General features: G+C 46.4%; 1 protein-coding gene across 3 annotated transcripts in view; it reads left to right on the top strand.

Moving 5' to 3' along the window:
• The window catches only part of APBA1 (amyloid beta precursor protein binding family A member 1), a 196,024-nt gene that overhangs the window by 156,785 nt on the left and 19,627 nt on the right, over nucleotides 1-19,612 (top strand). For 2 of the 3 annotated variants that reach the window (XM_036021734.1, XM_028529944.2), the window contains exons 3-7: nucleotides 2,320-2,415; nucleotides 6,731-6,770; nucleotides 10,107-10,252; nucleotides 18,198-18,230; nucleotides 19,247-19,333. In XM_036021734.1, the coding sequence (XP_035877627.1) occupies nucleotides 2,320-2,415; nucleotides 6,731-6,770; nucleotides 10,107-10,252; nucleotides 18,198-18,230; nucleotides 19,247-19,333 (402 nt within the window). The remainder of the gene's footprint in view (nucleotides 1-2,319; nucleotides 2,416-6,730; nucleotides 6,771-10,106; nucleotides 10,253-18,197; nucleotides 18,231-19,246; nucleotides 19,334-19,612) is intronic. The other variant, XM_036021735.1, reaches the window with a different exon arrangement.

Genomic DNA, 19,612 nt, shown 5'->3' with positions numbered 1-19,612 from the left:
CGTGCCAAATGAAACATTCTGTGTTTCATTTTGAAGTCACACAGGGCTATTTTCTTGCACCCGGTGCCTGCGGGGCCTGGGGTGCTGTATGTCTGCTCTCAGTCTTGGCTTTACTGCACAGCAGCTGCTTTCTGCCTGTGGAAGTCTCAGAGACTCCGAGGTCTGCACAGCCCTGCTCACAACCGGGAATGTGGACTCATGGGAAACAAACCCAGGCCTCACAGCAATAGGCCAGGACCGTCCAGCGTCTCAGTGGGGAGACTTCTGCATTTCCCCACATCCTCTTACAATTCATCTGGTGCCTCTGTGTTTCTTGTAATTCAGACTTTTTGGAAAGATTTGGTTTTTATGATTTCACAGACTGCTCACTGAGGTCCCCCTTAGGTACTAATGTGCCCCCCCCCCGGCACCATTGCTTTGTGGGACATGCTTGCTTTCCACACACAGGTGTTCTACTGATGTCTGTGCCTCAGCTACCCCAAGGGGGCCAGTCCCATGAGATCAGATGAGATGCAAGGATCCATTACTGTTACTTTGCTTCTTTTTCCCAGGACTCACCTGCCTTTATTCACATCCCCACAGTTCCTCAGAGGATAGATCCTTGTGTGGGTTCTGTTTTGTGTCCCCTGTCGACCATTACCCACAAACTGTGAAGCAGCACAGTCTTACCCCAGAGGACCATCGCTGCAGAATCCGTAAGCATCCTTGTGGCTCACCTGAAGATTCCCTTCTCCTCCCAAGATTTCACGAGCATTCAGAAATGTACAGGTACCGGCTAGGGAGGGCTTCCAGAGCCTGGATTAGTCCCATCCCAGTGCTTGCTTGCTTTGTCGTTTATTCAACCCGTGTTTGTGGAACCCGTGCTGTGTGTCAGGCACCGGCCTGGAATTTGTGCTTCCAGTGGGGCTGCCTGTGCGAGGGGCCCAAGCCCAGCACTGAGGCGGTCACACTCCCAATGGGGGCCATGCTCCGGAACCCTATTTTTCTAAGGCTTGTTTTATTCATTTAAGATGTTTTTACATTTTAAAATCATACTTGACATAGTGTATTAGTTTCCATTGTAAAACAGTGACTAGACGTTTACATGCCTTACAAAGGGAGGAGCACCGTAACCAACTGTAGTGACCATCCACCACCGTACGTGGTTATTGCGATACTGCTGACTGTGCTCCCTGTACTGTACGTTGTGTCTCGGTGACTGATTTTATAAATGCAAGTTTGCATTTCTTAATCCCTTTCCCTTTTCCACCCACCCCTCCCCTCTACCCTCCTGCCCTCTGGCAGCTGTCCATTTGTTCTCTGTATCTGTGCATTTGTTTCTGTCTTGTTTTGTTTGTTCATTTGTTTTGTTTTTTAGATTCTATGTAGAAGTGAAGCCATATAGTATTTCTTTTTCTGTCCGACATATTTCACTTAGCACAGTGCCCTCGGGCTCATTCATTTTGTCACCAGTGTCAGCATCTCATTCTTCTTTATGTCTGGCTGAGTGGTACTCCACCGCGTGCATGTGCACCCCATCTTCTTGGTCCGTCTGCAGACCAACCGATAGGCATCCGGGCGCTGCCACATCTCAGCTGTTGTGAGCGATGCTGCAGTGAACAGGGGGTGCCTGTATCTTTTTTATTTCAGGTTTTTTTGTTTTCTTTGGATAAATGCCCAGAAGTAGTATTGCTTTAAATATATCCTGTAACAGAATTTTTTGAACTTCTCTAGGAGCAGCCATGGTAATAGTGTTCGGATGCTGAAACTTCTCAGAATTTTCAGTGGCCTGTGGTTTAAATCAGAAAAGATATTTGAAATCTGGACTGACTAGGAAAACACAGGTGGTGCAGTTTCCGGTCATGAAAATCAATCCCAGCTGCCTCTTTAAAAATATGTGTTGTAATTTTTTCTTTTGCACTCAGATATTCTTGGGCAGGTGATATTATATGACATTTTGTACCCAAAGCCATTGTATCCTTCAAAAAGAAAAAAAATTTTAAAACACAAACATTTGTGTATCACCAGTATCTTTTTCATCTGGAGCTTCAAGTTTGACATTCAGCTTCTGCTGTATTTGAACACTTGACCTTAAGTGGTGGGGGTGGGGGGAGCGGAGCGCTAAGGGCGTCCTTCAAAGTATGGCAGGAACTTAAAACCTGACTGACCCAGACCTTCTGTAAACATTTGGCAAGTGCTTTCCAAAGAGGCGTCCCCTCCGCTGCACTGGCGGGTGGGCTGTGTGCGGCCCTCCCCTCTGCGCTCGCTTGGTCGCGGCCCGAAGGCCGGTGCTCCCCGGTCCCTCGGGTTCTCACGGTGTGTTCCCTTGCTGTGTTCCAGTCTCCCTCTCCAGGCAGCGCCTCGCCCCTGGGCGCGGAGTCCTCAAGCACACCCCTTCATCCCAGTGACCCCACGGACAACTCCACGAACAAAGAGGTAGGTAGGGCGCCGTTTCCTTCCAAAAGCCGTCAGCCGTTTTCTTCCATTCTGATTCTGGTTCACGCCTTCTCCAGCCTCCCACGGAGCTTCTGCCCCAGAGTCCCCTGGGGAGGAAAATTCCGTTGTCTCCAGCATGTAATTCAGTGATTAAAGCCGTGACATCCAATTTGGTAGCTACTAGCCACAGATGTCTATTTCAATTGATATGTGAAATGCAAAGCTCACTCCCTCAGGCACACTGGCCACATTCCCAGTCCTCCGGGGCCACACGTGACTGGTGGCTGCTGTTTTGGACGGGGCCATCCCAGAACATCGCCACCAACTCTGGCAGTTCCCTTGGACGCTGCTGGCCACCAGCCACCAAAAGCTCTCTGTAGCAGCGTCCTTCCTCATGGTGTTACAGGCCTCAGGTACCGTGGGCTTGCAGTTGCTGCGTGGTTTGGGAAATGGGTTGAATTTTTTTAAGATGTCCACTTATCTTAGGCTCGAGTAAAATCTCTTTCATGATGACAGGGTGGTCACTTGTCCCAGTTTAGCGGTGGGTCCAGTTCACACCTGCTGTCCAGCAGCGCACCTGGTGAGCTCCCCCCCACTCTCCACAGCAGTGCTGTTCTGAGAACCAGCAGCAGCCCTGCAAAGGTTTGCCCTGGTCCTGGCCTCCACAGTCGTCACCAGCCACGTGTGACCAGCAAGCCCTCCCCCATCACGTGGCAGGTGGGGCTGAAGACCTGAATTTTTTGTTTTAGTCCACTTTAATTAACTAAAATAGCCACGTGCGGGAAGGGACTCCTGGACCAAGCAGCCCTGAAGTATCCCCTCTTAGGGAGGCCAGGCTGGTTGGGCAGAGACCACGTGAGCAAGAACGTGCTGCTTGCTCCCACTGAGCACTCCAGGGTAAAAGGGCAGGCGTTTTCCCCTGAGGGAAGTCACCGCCTTCTCCAGCACCATCATCTGTTGACACCCGACTAACTGCCACCCCCACCTTTTTATAAACTAGCATCAGGTAAATACTGGCCTGCGTCACACTGTGTGTGTGGGCCCAACTTGCTCTAAATGTAGACACTGCCTAATCGACCCTGGAGACATGTGTTAGGGAGGTGAACCACATGAGGGATGGCTCATTTCCTCCCGCCGTGCTAATAATTTTATGTTAAACAGCAATGGAAAAAGCAATCTCCATTTTAACCTGAGTGGCAGATTACTACTAAAGGGAGCCTTAGCTGAAATTTAAAGTATCATCAAATGCATTTACATCTGCCATTAAATACACTTACATCTGCCATTAAACAGCCATATAAGGGAGAAGTATATTTTTTTTATTTGTTCATATTAAAGCAAACAAACATAAGGGGAACCTCCCCAGAAACAACAACATCAGAATTCAGATTTGAAGTTCACTTTGTCCTCCTCTGGTCTCAGTCCTCAGGCCACAGGCCTGGGGACTGATGGGGTCACAGCTTCTGCTGCCCCTGCACCCCACAGCCGTGCCTTGTCCGTCCCTCACAGCACATGGAGAGGTGAGAACAAATGGCAAGGAGAAAAGAGTGACAGCCACGGTGATCATAGTAACAGCAGTGAGTTACCGTTCCTTGAGCATTCACAGTGTTCAGGCACCAGGCCAAGCAAACCACAGATAGTGTCTCATTGAATTCTGTTCTTCTATGTCCTATGTATTGGTTGAGGAAGCTGAGAGGTTGAATAAGTTATCTGAGGTCCCAGGGCTCACAACTGGTGGGACAAGGATTTGAACCCAGAACACCCATGGGCCCAGGCTGCTAACACCAGGATCTACCGTCCCTGGGGTGAGAAGTGCCTGCAGGGCACACGCTGCACGGACAAGGTCGCTTGTACAACACGTCATTGTTCCAGGCTCTGCCTGTAGGTAGTGCGGCCTCGCGGAAAATTCCAAATATTTTGGCTTTTATCTTCCTGAATGTAGTTTTATAATTTTAATATTAAGGATTAACAAATGTTCATCTCTGCCCACATATGAGAAAATAAAGGGCTAATCAGGCATCTGGATATTCAACATTTGATTATTCATCAGCTATAATAAGCAAGACAAATTTGTTAGCTTCTAAGTTCCTACAGGATTTGGCACATTTCTATATATCCTTAGAAATAATGATGAAAATCCTCTTTGTGTGCAATAATTAGAAATTCTTTCATTTCACAAAACTCTTTTTAAAAAAATCAAAAATTTACTACCCCAGAGTCTAAAGAAAGCCAGTCAGGAGCTCATGAATAGGGAAGATGCAAATGCATCAAATGCCCTCCATTGTAGCTCTAAATAAAGCAGCAGTTTTTAGAGAGTTCTACTGAAGTAATTCTTCTGTAGTTTCCATTAAAATCAGGACACTGTCCTTGAAAGTAGCATGCAGAAAAGTACCCTAATGGCCAAGAAAACCTGAATCCGCTTCTTGGAGATATTTGGAGGCGTAACCATTTTGATTAAAGAAAGTAAATTCTTACTACCGCAGACCCTTAGCAGCTGAAGACAAGGAGAGAGAGATGGTTAGGGAATGATAATGTGGACATTGGGAGCCCTTATAAAGAAGCTGGCTTCTGCCTGCGTGCCCTGAAGTTCAGGAGTGTTTTTCTTTAAACCAACCGAAATTAAGCAGACTTGGCTATTGGATCTCACCTGGGCCCATCTTCTCATTTGGATAAATAGACAGTAAGATTAATGTAAAACGCTATTGAAATTGGATTTCTCTTTCCTCTTATCCCTATATCTTGGCTTTCATTTGGTGTTCATTCTTCCATGAAATGCATCAGCAGCCAATAAACTTTTATTCCTTGCGGACTTGTGTCTGTAGTTTCTTGGAAGGTGATCCTTTTTGAAAGCAGAAACCCACCCTCTTCGCCATGAGGAAGCACTTCATCCCAGGGAGCACCCCCGCAGCGGGTCACCAGCAGGTTGCCTGGCAGTGATGGTGTGATCAGTGTTGAGTTCTTGTCGTTGTCCTGAACTGAGTGAGAGTCCTAAACCGAAGTGTCCCCACTGCCCCCAAGTTTTCACGTAACAATTGACACTACTATTTTTTAGAATTTTGTGCAAGTCAACTAATGAATCGTCCCTTTGCCATTCCCATCTTCCAAGTGAAGAGCACTTCAGTGTGAAGTACCACGATAGGGCAGGGTTCCCCTTGACATCCCAGCCCTCGTGCAGGGCGCTTCGCCCTTGCAGTCCCCCAGGCACCCCAGAAGGTCCCCTCAATTCAAGTCCACCTGATGATCAGCTGTGCTCCACTAGACACTCTTTTCCTAAAAGGCACACATTTAAATGATCACCCAACCCCTGGTAGGTTCTGAGCAATGAAAATCTTCAGGCTTTCTGAGGATGACCCTTGGCCATGCCTGCCATAGTTTTGCCCATTTTAGGGACTCGTGTCTTTGACATTAGCTCCCCACTCCCCTGCAATGGTCACATCGTCCTGCCCCAGACAGACCAGTTACACACTCCATTCCTGGTGGAAGCGGGAATGAGTTTCCTACTCTTATGCCACCCAGAGTTATTTCTAGGATGTGCACTTGTGGAAGGAACCAACTGGTAAGTGTTGCTCCTCGGAGAGCTAGCATTTAAGGTGCTATCCAGTCAGGTTCTAGAAGGTTTCCATTTGGTCACATCCCCTTACGATGGTGCTTTTGGAAGGCTGATCGTTGCTCCAAATTGTTACTTAATATACAAATTAAGGGTACTTAATATACAAAAAATACAGGGTTTTTAATTTAATCCTTTGTTTGTTGTGTTCTTATTTTAAGGTAACACATGATAATTGCATGTATAATGGAATTTTTAACTAAAATAAACCTGTAAGAGATGAAGAGATAAAACTCTAGCAGATATTTTTAGCGCTGTGAGAGATCACTACAGCAGAGACCTAGTGTGAAATAACGTTCTCCAAGGGAATTCTTAACTTCAACACATAATTATGTTGGTGCTTTCATTAATCAGCAGTTTTTGCTTAGAAACACAGATTCTTAAGAACAAAAATTGAGACCTTTTATGGCTATTATGGATTACGAATTTTGGTTTATGGGATATTTTTTAGGCTGACAGACATCTTTCTGTGGAATGTTGGGTTTTCAGATTACCTAAAACATGAATGGGTGGTCCTGAGTGTTGGGTAACCTTTAATAAGAGATGCATATGTTTATTTACACTTCGCTTCTGTAACCAAAAATGGTTGACAGCTGGTTAATATCTGCCACCAGTGATGTATTTATTTGGTATGTTGCATGAATGGTTGTGTTAATGCATTTGTCATCACGCATTGCCCTTTTTGAAACCTCTTTGTCTTAATTACAGTCAAGAAAAAGCTTGGCTTCCTTCCCAACCTACGTTGAAGGTAAGAACCGAAAAAGACGTATTGAGCACTGAGTCATTCATGAATCTTTTATCATTTTGAGTATTTGAAGCACTGCGCCGGAAGACGGTGGAGAAGAAAGGCCACAGAGCTAGTTAACTCACAGTCTAAGCAGTCTGAGAATCTCAGACTAAAAGGACAACAGCTGTGAGCCTCTCCAAGATCCTCCCCCTGGCCTTTGCCGATTCTGTCCTTCAGAAGCGGAGCTGGGGTGGGGGCTTTGCCTAGCTTGGCAATGATCAGACTGGATCCGAAACCCAAGTCTTCCTACCTTTTCCCTAGTCCACCTCTGGCATCCATCAAGGACTATTTAAGTGGGAATAAGCTTTAGCTAAGCAGGAGAAATTTTGGTCCTTAAAATTTCACTTAAAAAAGAAAAAGACCTTCCTAATAGTTCTTCTCTCTTGCTTGGATGGGCCAGTAATAGAAACATTTATTAAACTCTTAATTTTTGCCATGTACTATTCTAAGCACATTCCATGTCGAGATTAACCGAATGCTCACATCAGCCTCCTAAAGTGGGTTTTATCATTATCCCTGTGTTATGTACCAGAGGACGGGGGCATCAAAGGGCTGAGCATCTGTCCCAAGATCGCGCAGCCGGCAAATAGCTGAGCCAGGCTGTGACCTGACAGTCGGCACCACCATCCTCCCTGTATTCTGTGCAGGGCTGCCTCGAGTGGCCATGCAGGCTATTCACTGTGCAAGGAGACTTACTCAGGAGGCCTCCTAGGGCCAGAACTCACCCACCCTGGGCATCCCAGGTTTGAGGCTGGGCCGCTCCACCGGAGTGCCGACTTCTCATTCGCACAAAGACACCCCTTAGCTAGAAGACACACTGATTCTCTACCAGGCGGATGGCAGGTGCTCTCTCCAGTAGGGTGGGTTGTCATTTCCTCGAAGGAAGATTTCCCGGGGCCAGAAAACACCCAGGCATCACTTTGAGGTCATCTCTGGCCTTTGGATTCTGTGAGTAGGCAGTTGGTGTGTTCTACTGCCTGGGAATGAAACCTCTTTGAATGTTCAGGTCTGAAGCCCAAAATGTGCTCATAGGTGAGGTTCTGTTACTCGGGTTTCGCTCTTGAGTAACCTGTAAATTATCTGTGCCATTTCTGAGAAGCTCCAGAATTCCACGAGAGCACCTCAGGGAGTTATTGGAAGTTTGGAAACTCGCTCTTCCTCACATCCAGTCCTCCAGGCTTCGCACTAGCACGAGGGTGAAGCTATGTATGGAGTGTGTGCGATTGTTCCCTTGCAGAGCACCACAAAGGCCTCCCTGGAAAAGAAATCGCTAAGAGGCCAGAGTCACACCTGCACTTCCTTAACCTAGGAACATTATGGCTTCAATTTTCTTAACTTAATAATACTCTTAACACCTGAGCCTAAAATGAACGTATGAAATTAGGGTCCTTTTTTTCTGGGTGCGAGAGAGTGACAGTGACATTTGATTATAATCATTTTCCCGGGAGGATAAAGGGCATCAGATCATACCACAAATGTATAATTTGTTTGGATCCAGTATTTCTGTCTCTTGGCTGCTTGGCGTTCACACAGCCACGTAACTGTTATTCGGGTTGCTCTGGAACATAGCTGCACATCCAGCTCACGGGGGCTCGGGGGTCCTTCTCAGTGAGTCAGGCTGAGTCAGAGATGAATCGAGCACACTACTGGGAGTGCTGTAAAGAGGCAGTTAATTTTCACCTTTCTTTGACATTCATTATTTCCACAAATAAATGGAACATTTTTCAAAGTTACTATCCCATCACACGTGAGATCTTTCCCCCCGGTACTGATTGGCAGAAATGTGTGTGTTTAAGTGACATTGGACTTCCAGGAATTTGACATAGAAAACTGAGGAACTTTCACATTTTACCAAGCGCAGGGTGGGTCCCAACTTGTCCGTGTGTTATTTTAGTTAGGCTACTGCTTCCCTTACAGCTAAACTGTATATTGTAAATAGCCTGAATTCGCCTCACACGTGTAAAGGTTTTGGGGTGAGGAGCACACGGCTGCAGGGAAGAATGTAAGTCCACGGGATGCAGTGGCAGCCGGCATGGCTGTGCACCACTCACTGGCTGTCTCGAAGTCGTTCCTGGAAAGACCAAGGATAAGACAAATAACAGGCTTTCTCATTTAATTACTATACACATGCTTTGTGAAGACATTTCCTAAAACATTGTTAATTTCTTTGTTTCAACTGCCACCTTGGTTTTGGGGGTAAAAATGAATAGATTTTTTTAAATCTGTACCCTGGTAAGTAAGTAGCTTACCATGGAAAGCAGCTGTTTAAAGTCAAGATGAGTTCCACATTTAAGGATAAAAATTAAAACCATTTCAGGCTAGCTCTCTGAAAGGAAAAAGAAAATTGTGTCCATTTCAAGGCCTCTACTTAAAGACCCTGAGGTTTACTAACTGTGGGTTAAAATGCGGCATTCAAGCCGAAGAAAAGACACGTGCTCACTGCAGAATTAGAATGCCTTTCTTAGTGCGTCTGTCATAAAGTTAGTTGTGTGTTAGTCCCACACATGTTTTAACTCCGGTGGTGCTTACAGGCAATGATGGTTAGACTCAGGCACCTCCACTTTCAACATTTAAAACTAAGCTTTGACTAAAAGGCTGATTGATGAAACAGAAATTCCCATTTCCCTTGGCACTGATCAGTATGCACACGCAGGTCGGGAACTTCCAGTTATGAGGTCATCAGTGTGAGACCACAGCTCTGGGGTGGTGTCAACTGTCGGCTGGACCTGGGGCCAGAGGCTCTCACGGGAACCAGACATTCTGGAACAAGCATCTCACTTTTGAGATTTATAAAGTGTATTTCCCCCTTCATGGATAAAACGAAGAGGGGGAGCTGTGAATGGGGGCAAGTTAAGGAACTGCTCACCTCACCATTTGTCAGGCAAGCGTGTATTTGATGCCCACTGGGTGACAGATGTGGACTGGACACTGGAGAGCCAAAGGTAACCGTGACATGGTCCTTGTCCCCAGAGAGCGCCCAGTGTAACAGGAGAAGCAACATCCTTCATCAAAACATTTCACGTGTTGTATTTACATAAATATTCACATCATTTCTCTCAGTAAATGGCCTGAGTGAAGTAAGTTACTCTAAGAAAAAATTGTTGCTACTGTTGGAAGACAAGGGCTGAGTGGAGGCAGACACAGATGCCTTAGACTAGCAGGTCGGTGCGGCTGCGCGGGGTCTCCCAAACGGCCCCTGGGCCCGGGGGGTGGGCAGTGGGGGAGGGATGGTATGCTGGGGATTTGGCAGACCCTCCCCAGGGCGGCCTCACTCACCACTGTGTCTGTGTGTTACAGTTCCCGGACCTTGTGACCCTGAAGACTTGATCGATGGAATCATTTTTGCTGCCAATTACCTTGGCTCCACCCAGCTGCTCTCAGACAAAACGCCCTCCAAAAACGTGCGCATGATGCAGGCCCAGGAAGCAGTGAGCAGGATCAAGGTGAGGGACGGTGTGCTCTGCGGGGCGGAGGGCAGAGGTGGGGGTACCCAAGCTGGCCACGGTGGTCCCTATACCTCACATACCTAGTCCCGAGTTTAGAGGAGAGTGGATTGGGGCGATGTTGCAGGCAGTGCTTATACATGTACCTGCCAACAGTTCTGAACAGAAGAGAAAAAGATTTCCAATGTGTACAGGCATCCTAATGTATAAATACTGTATATTTGGGTTGTTCATAATGGCCAGTATTGAGAAAAAACACATATGATCATGAACTTTGACAAGTTGATATGATGAGGAATGATACCATTTTGAGTGTTTTCTCTAATGTGAGAAGTGTGTCACCGTATTTCCACCGACAGCTAGAGACCCGTGACGTCAGCATCCCTGTTACAGCGCGGTTCAAACTAGGCCCCACTGTGGTCGAACGGGCTGGTCCTGTTCAAGCTGAACTGAACTGGATTGCATCAAGGCAGACGAACCACTTGATCAGACCTAGCCTGGCCAGGCTGAGCCGGGCTAACCCAGTTTAGACTAGGTTGAGTCAGTCATAACCTGTTTGAATCTGTTCTACCAATATTTAAAAGGAGTGAGCCTGTTTGATCCAGGAAGAACCACTTTCATCTAGTTTAAATCATTCATAACTAGCTTGAACCAGCCAGAACTGATTTGATCCTGTGGAAATGCATAGCTCTAGAATCTCCACCACAAAGCCAATACCGCCTACAGTTACGGACAAACCCCAGGACCACAGAGACACTTCAAGTGTCATCTTGTCACTCAAGTATCATGAAGTGACCCCGCCCCCAGAGCCCCTGGCAGCCACTCCGGAGCCACGGGGAGGGCGTCGCTGGTGAAAGCCCACACCAGGTGTTTCCAGCAGGGCGGGGCAGGTTAGGGCTCTGCAGAACTGGTTTGATCCCATTTCAACTGGCCAAGATCAACTCTCTCCTTGAGAAACCATTCACTTTCTTAGATCTTCTCGCTCACACACAAGTTTCATCCTGGTGTCTGTGTGGCATGGTGGCATGAGAAAGACGCACAGTTAGAAGGCAGTTACTGAGAGTCCTTGATCCCTCAGTGAAGGAAAAAGTATTTCTTGAGCACTTACATGTTCAAGGCTGTGCAAGGACTTGGGAGGGAGGGGAGATGGCAGTTCATAAGGGGTGATCCTGACCCTCAAACTCAGCAGCTCAAACAGGAGATGAATTAAGCCAGTGAATGTGCGGGGTGTACCTGGCCCTTCCCTAACTATCCGTCACAGTAGAGTAAGCCTATGCCGCAACTTTTGATAATACTACTGAAATTTTGGGAATTGGGATGTGTAAACTAGAGAGTAATTTACAGTTGCATCAAGGGTAAACCAAAGTCAAGATTACTGGCAGAGACCTACTGGTTTCATCCATGTGCCAGAGACCCGCTTCACCACTTCATCTGGGCAGCCCAAACCTTATCTGTGCCTCAGAGACCCTGCGGCCACCAGGTCCCCTGCTGTGATATTCATGTCTTCTCCCCTAAATTAGCCTTTCCCAGGATGATTGACAGTGGGAAGTCCTCTTCCTTCAAAGGAAGTCCCACCCCCTACCACGGAGACGTACCTTACCCCACGGTTCCCAGCCCAACAGCTCCACAGAAACAGGTCAGCTTCACCCTCGTACCTGCCTGATCTTTCAGCCTCAGTAATTCTGCCGGTAGAGCATCAGGTTCCTGTTGACCTGCTCATCCAAGCTCAGCCTAATTTCTCTGCACTGCCACCCCTGATGATAAAGAGGTGGTGCTGATGCTGCCAGATCTTCCACTGTTCTTTCTTTAGGATCTCCCAGGCACAGCCTTCAAAGCAAGGACAGAAAGCTCTCGGAGGGAACGAGCTGCTTCTCAGGCACTGACTGTCCCGTCTCCTGTCATCCGGAGCAGTGAACTTTAAAAACTAGGGCTTTGGGGTCAGAGATCGGACTCCTCAGGTCCCACAGTTACCAAACACAGGGTGTTACAATTTTGTTCAATTAACACTTGTTAAGTTGAGCCCCAGGATGCCAGATGGCGAGCAAAAGACCACAGGAGGAATTTAGAGAAGTTGCTATAGGTCCTGGAGAAGGTCCTGGAGAAGCCGCCCGGAGAGGTCATGGCAGGGTGCAGGCAGAGAGAGAGAGAGAGATTAAATGACTATGTTTTATTTGTAGGTATCATGACTCAGTGTGCTTCTGTGCATCTGAAGGAGCTGTTGCCTGTCATTAAATACTGTCTGCTTTGTGTTCCCTTTATATCCATTGAAATGCACGTTGGATTGCTTGCCTTTACACCAAGCCTGAATTCTTTCTTTTTTTTATTTTAATCATTGTTCAAATACAGTTTTCTCCCTTTTACTCCCAATCCACCACCCCTCCCAACCCTCCCCACTTCCCTCCCATTACCACCCTCCCCCTAGTTTTTGTCCATGTGTCCTTTAAGTTTGTTCCCATGAACCCTTCCCAATGTCCCCTGAAATTCCCTCTTCTCTCCCCTGTGGTCACTGTCAGCCTGTCCTCTATTTCAGTGTCTTTGGTTATATTTTGCTTGTTTCTTTGTTTTGTTGTTTAGGTTCCTGTCTCTTTCAAACTGTGAGTGGAGACGGTTGCATTTCTGCACCCCCTCCCAGAAAGTTACTGTTTTAGGAGTATGCAGAGAGACTCTATCACCTGCAGAAGGGAAGGGGGTGGGTAGCCAAAGCATCTCTGCAGATCAGTCCGGATGGTCTCAAGGGGTGCGTGCACCGTGGTGCCCGCAGGTGGCTAGGAGACACCTTTCTCTGAGGGAGGTGGTGCCACGCTTTTTCCTAAAGACAGGCTGAGCTTTCAAAATGAGTTTTCTAGGCCGCCCCTAGAGAAATACAGAGCAGAATGAGGCGACAGATTTTATAGTGTCCATCCAGAAAGGAAGGGAGACAGGAAAGCTCTGGATGTATTTGGAAATCTGTTTATTAGCAATAACCTCACCACAAACAAGTGAGTAATTTCTGCATTGGCGCTGTCACCCAAACAAAGGCAGAGGAATTTCCTCCTTTCACCTCCAGTTCCTTCTTCCTCCCCTCCTCCCTGCAGTGGCCCCAGCGTGCCCCTCCCCTCCCTTTCCTCTGCCCGCTTCCTCTGTTGGACCCTGAGGATGCCTGAGGCCGGCCCTGGTGTTGGTGGCGCTTTGTCTGTGAGCGAACACTAATCCTGAAGCATGGGTTTCCATTCTAAGGCAGTCTTTCATTGCTGTCTGCTCAGTGGTTGTGGTGTCTGTCACTCACACAGCACTAACCAGATGTTAGACTTGAATATTGATACTGGATTTACATCTGGAGTCCTAAGAATTATGATTTTTCTTAATTTAACAAAGAATTTACAGATGTATTTGACATGGGGAGAGAATTTGGAGTTGTGGTTTAGACAGGTATTTGCTACTTAATGTGAAAAGAAGACAAAGGAATTTGGCTCAGAAAGCAAACGGTTTCTATGCAGACCCTTTGATAGGTATCTTAGGAGATAGAAATGAGCCACGATTCTGTCCTTTCAGTCCTTGACCTTAGATACATGCAGTCAAATAAGGGAGTAAACGAGTATTGAAGTAACAGTGACGCAAGGCAGGCTGCGGAGTGGGCAGTTAAGAGGCTTTTCCAGCTATCAGAATATAAGGAATAAGGTGCATCTGAATGGAGTAGCATAATTAGAAGACACCTGCCATTTTTTTTGGAAAACTTTTTAAATCATCTTTGGACCCTCCCTAACCTTTCCTTTCTGTCTTTGTTGTCCATCATTTTGGAAGAGAAATAATATCCTGCCCCAAAGCCCCCGTATAACATAGGAATGCAGTAGAACAAGGATTCTCAAAGTTGCATCCCTGGACCAGCAGCGGCAGCAGCTCCTGGGAACTAGATACAAATGCAGATTCTCAGGCCCTGCCTTAGTCAGAAACTCGTGGGGCGTAGGGCCCAGGAGTCTGTGTTTTCACGAGCCCTGCAGAGATTCTGGTGGACACCCCCATTTGGGAACCCCCATCTCAGAGAAGGCTAGACCACCCAGTGTCGTGGGGCATCTGTTCTTCCACTGTGCTCTGTGGCCTTCCAGTCAGGCTGAGCGCTTCTCACGGGTAGGGTTCTGTCGGCAAATAAGCTCAAGAAACCCTAAAAAATAGATTTTGTTGGATATTTTCCACCAGTGTTTCCCTGTTGGAGGCTCTAAGAAGTCCTGTAGTGAGGAGACTTAATTCACATCGCTGCGCCAGAAGCCCCCGTAGCTATTTGAACAGACGTGTGTTACCACTGTGTGGTGATGCCTGTTACAGGCTTGCTGCTGGGATCCCCTGTAACACACCTGGGAGAAACTTCTGGAGAGAGCTTTGCTCTGTGTGCTGTCAGAACCCACAATGCACTGGGTAGAGGCCCTACATACACAAACACACACACACACACACACAGTGTGGCAATGACGCCTGGACCCTGTTAGAGAAGCGGACCTGGGGCCGGGGCAGCCAGTTCACGTGTCTTCCTCTCCTTCCACTCCATCTCCATCCTTCACTGCACCCCGTTCCCCTCCAGCTCTGCGCTTCAGCCGGAGGTGGGGGACCTGCTGAGAGCTACCTGAGCCTTTGTAACTGCTTCATGTCCACGCAGAATGTGGTGTATATGTCTCCATTGTTTCTACATTTGTGATGCTCATGTTATTAGCTCACAAATGGTGTTTTGACATTTTTGGGTCCATGCATTTTTGTAAGGATCATTCATTATCAAATAATCTTCTTATACCTGCCTTCACTAGCCTGTTCCAAAAGATCAGATTTTTCTGTTGGTTTATGGAAAGATTTTCTTTAAAGGTCAAACGTTATTATTTAATTGTAGAATTAAAATTTCCATCAGTCTAGCTTTGTCTCAGCTACGTGGTTTCCCATCTGACTTGCAGAAGTCTGTGATTCATAAGAAGGCCACTGACACTCCCAGAATGGAGGGCTGGGGGGTCCTGTGAGGGAGGTGTTACTGACGCCATGTTTTTAGGCAGAGAAGTTTATTGATGAAAAAGTTGCCCAAATCACACAACTAGCAATTTGGAGTGTAAAATGAGACTTCCAAGTCTGAACCTCTGTCCTGCCACTTAGCAGCTGTGTGACCTTGGTCAAGTTAATTAGCCTCTCTGTGCCTCAGTTTCCTCTTCTGGAAGAGGAGGATAATGTCGTGCCTGCCTCACAGGGTTGTTGTAAGCTTTTGCATCTACAGTTGCGCAGCACGTAGCAGGGCACTGTCAGCAGGGGGAGAAAAGCTGGAATAGTCAGGAGGATCCGGTGTGCATAACCCAGAGGGTTTAGCCACAGTTAACACTCCAGACACATCGTGGATCAAGTGATTGGACAGACGGTGGCATAGCTTCTGCCCTTGCACGTAGCCTGCTGGGAGTTAAGCCATAATCAGTCCAGTGAAATGCAAGGATTTAGATGGATGTTGCCATTCCTTGTGTTAAGATGATGCTGGCCTTGTGGTTCCCGTCGACCTGTCTCTGCCACTCCTATTTCTCATTCTGGCCCCAACCCCATCAGCACTTCTAAAGTTATGTCTAAATTTTACGTTATAATTTGTTCCAGGGCACTTGAATATCATAAGTGATTTTAAGATGGTATTCTTCTAAGTACACAACATATTTTTAACTTCATAAATATTATTTCAGAGTGTTTATGAAACTCAAGTCTGCCATGTGGATCCTTTTCCTCGTCACCAGTTCTAGAAAAAAAAACAAAAACAAAAACAAAACAAAACAATTTGGGCATCGTATTGGTGGCAGACTTATTTTCCTTTGAAAGGGCCCTTTCAGATCAGTGTTTTCTGGGTGAAGCATTTTGAACCAATAGCTGTTAGGTTTGGGTATCAACAACAATGGAAATTCTTATAGTACTGCCATGTCATTTCATACCATGTTGTTTCAGGGTCCGTGGTAGAAAACAGACAAACATTAGGGTCTGACAGCCGTCATCTGCCCTGGGATGTTGACGGTGCAGGTCAGAACTTCCTCTGGCAGAGCTCCCCGGTTCCACAAAGGAACCTGTGGTGTGGCGTGGCATCGGCACAGGGCTGCTCCTCGGGGGAGGAAGTATTCCTGCCATCTGTCATGTGCATCAGTCTGGGTAGCACTTGCAGTTGCTGCCTGTGGATTTTTCCAGAGCATGCTCTTCACGCTGACCACCCCTAGAAGCTGTGGGGTGGCTGTGCAGGACCGGGCTGCCCTAGATTCCTGGGCGTAGCAGAGATGAGCTATTAGGTGCTTGGATGGCAGGCTCATGCAGCTTTGTTTTTCTGCAATGAGGTAGTACAGACAAGGCACCTTAGTCGTTAACGAGATAAAGTTGTGCTGCTGAGTGCAAGAGAGCTTTCCTACCAGGTGAGTACCCAGGGACAGGAGAAAGCAGGCCTCCTTCCACCCAGCCCCCACCTTCTGGTTCAGCCATCGACCCACCATCTCTTGTACAAGGTCTTTGAGTGTATAGGGAGTCCGGAAAAAGCCAAGAAATTGCATCCTGATATAGGTAAATTATAATCATGTACGAGCAAACACAAATATAGTGCTTCTAATGTACCAGGCACTGTCCTAAGAGCTTTGCATACATTTTATTTTATCCATAGAACAGCCCGAGATAGATACTATTTTATCTTCATTTGATGCATAGTTAACTGAGGCACAGAGATGTTAAGTTGCTTATTCCAAATCACACAGCTAGTTAGGTAGCAGAGCCAAGATTCAGTTTCAGACAGTCAACCCCAGAATCCCTTCTTTCATTAACTATGCTTTTCCATACGAGAAAAGAGGGGAACATTACATTCATTTCTAATTGGGTGTAGGCCATATTAACACTACACCAATTTAAGGCAAGAATTATTACTAGAGATAAACAGGGAAAACAATAAAAGATCAATTTAATAGGAAGACATAAATATCTTGAATATGTGTGTACCTTCCAGCATAGCGGTAAAATGCACAAAGCAAAGACTGACAGAAGTGGATGTGGACCAGCCCACAGTCACAGGCCTCCAGAGGTCTTAACACACCTCTCTCAATAATATTAGAGACAGCAGACAAAAAATCACCAAGTGCGCAGAAGATTCACACAATACTCTTAGCCAGTGTACTTGACCTAATTGACATTAGGTAGGACACTGTCCCCTGCAGTGGCAGGATGCATTGTTTGAAGTCTGCATGAATCATTCACCGAAGTCAGGCATGCTCTGGGCCATGCAGCTAAGACTCAGCACATTTCAAAAGATTGAAGAGACAGGATATTCTCTGACTCAGTGGAACTAATTCAGAAGGGAATAACAAAAAGATACTACACAATCTCCAAAGGTATTAAAATTAATAAGACAATTCTAAGTAATCCAAAGTTCAAAAGAGAAATCATAATGGAAACCAGAAAATGTTTTAAATGAAATGATAATTGCAGCATGTCGGAGTATGCGGGATACAGCTAAAGCAGTGCTTGGAGGGAGAGTCATGGCTTGAAATAAATATATTTGAAAAGAAAAATGTTTGAAAATTCATCACTACAGTTTTCATCTCAAGAATTTAGGGGGAAAAAAATCAGCAAATTTGGCTCAAAAAGTAGGAAAAAATAAAGGACTAGACTAGCATCAATGAAATAGAAAAACAAAAACAGGCATATTATAAAGAAAACCGACAGTACCAAAAGTTGTTTCTTTGAAAACACTGGTTGCAGTTAAGTGTCAGAAGCAACTTACTACATTTCCCCCTGCCTCCTGCCCTGGCGTGTCCTGAGTTCCCAGGTAGGAACTCCACCGTCTGCAGTGTGGGACTTTTTTTTAAAAGTCTGGCCTCCTCCCACAGCAACGCTTTGTCTCACTATCAGTATTAGTTTGTCAGTCCCCTTTTCAACTTCGAGTCTGCAAATTCTCCTCTAACTGTTCTCCTGTCTCTGTTTGTTCCATGCTAAGCAGATGGCCCAGAAATTAGCCAAAAGCAGGAAGAAGGTGCAGTACAAACAACTTCATCAGCTTGGTGTTATGCCTGTTCTTTCCATTTATTTATGTTTTGCCTTTTTTATTATTTCGTGTTTTTGTTTTCTGCATCCAGCAAGTTTTTGTTCAGATTTCTTTTTGAACCGCCCCATAAGCCAACGTTTCTCAAAACTCAGTTGCCAAAAATGGCTGTTTTCTGTTGCTCATGAGTCATTTCACTTCAGAGGAACGGCAGGGAGCAGATTGGAGATGCTAAATGAATCCTACGCTAGTGTGCAAGTTCCCACCATTCAGGAGCATTCATGTGGCAGGGACTTGGGCCTGTGCAATTATAGTCATGTTTGACTTATGGATTTGTCAGATTGCTGGATGCAAAAAAGAAAACTCGCTAATAACCACACATGTGCAGAGTTAAGCCTTGAATGAACCAGACTGATATGCTTTTTTGGTTGTGGAGCTTCTAGGTGCTTATGAGCCACCCATGGGACGTTGATGCATTGGGGCTGTTTCTTAATGGGGCGGATCCGGGGAACTGCTTCTGTGTTGGTGTGTCAGTATGTGAACATGAAGACCCTCTGACCAGAACTGCACTCAGATGACTTTGTTTGCACCTGCTGTAGACATTGTCCCTCATCACCTGAGCAGGGGCAGACTGATTTTCCCAAGGTCCTGGGGTGTCAAGTCAGTTGCCCCTATTCCTTCAATATGCTGGGCTCTGAAACCCTTGCAGAAAGGGTCATTGGCAATCCTTGTTCATAGACTCAAACCTTCTGCAGTGAGTTACTGCTTCTAGAGCAGAAGCAGCAAAGGGGATTCTGTGTCTTTCCTTGTGACCTACAAATGCTAACTCTCATCCATGTGTCCATCCTCTGCGTGGTACCTTCAGCTTTGGCAACCTAGTTCAGGAGTCTGCATTGCTGTTCTGGTGACTGTGTCTCGATGCCTCTGTGTGTGTGAGCTAACCTTGCTCCCATCACCTGGGTCAGAGGAATGTCCTAAGCTTTCCCTTGGTGCATTTTTCTTCTCAGGCTCCTGAAGGCGAATCTCAGCCAATGACCGAAGTGGATCTCTTCATTTCTACGCAGAGAATCAAAGTATTGAATGCTGACACACAGGTATTACCTGGCTCCCACCTTTCCTGGGGACAGAGCTTAGCAGCATGGCCACTCCAAGATTGCACCCATGTCTTAGGTGGCTGTCCCCAGATGCTGGCTTCTATACAAGCTAGAAGGTTGTCTGCAGCGCATGTTTGAAGAGGGGGTGCAGGGAGCCTGGGAGCCTTGGGACTGTTTTCTTAAAGATCAAAGGGAAAAATAAACTGTGGATATTGTTCGGTAATAATTCTCATAAGGTTGTATCACAAGATTCATGAAGTGGAACAGATTAGCCTCTTA

Source organism: Phyllostomus discolor, chromosome 3 (assembly GCF_004126475.2).
Source record: "Phyllostomus discolor isolate MPI-MPIP mPhyDis1 chromosome 3, mPhyDis1.pri.v3, whole genome shotgun sequence".
Lineage (NCBI taxonomy): Eukaryota > Metazoa > Chordata > Mammalia > Chiroptera > Phyllostomidae > Phyllostomus > Phyllostomus discolor.
This window is presented reverse-complemented; position numbering and strand designations above follow the sequence as displayed.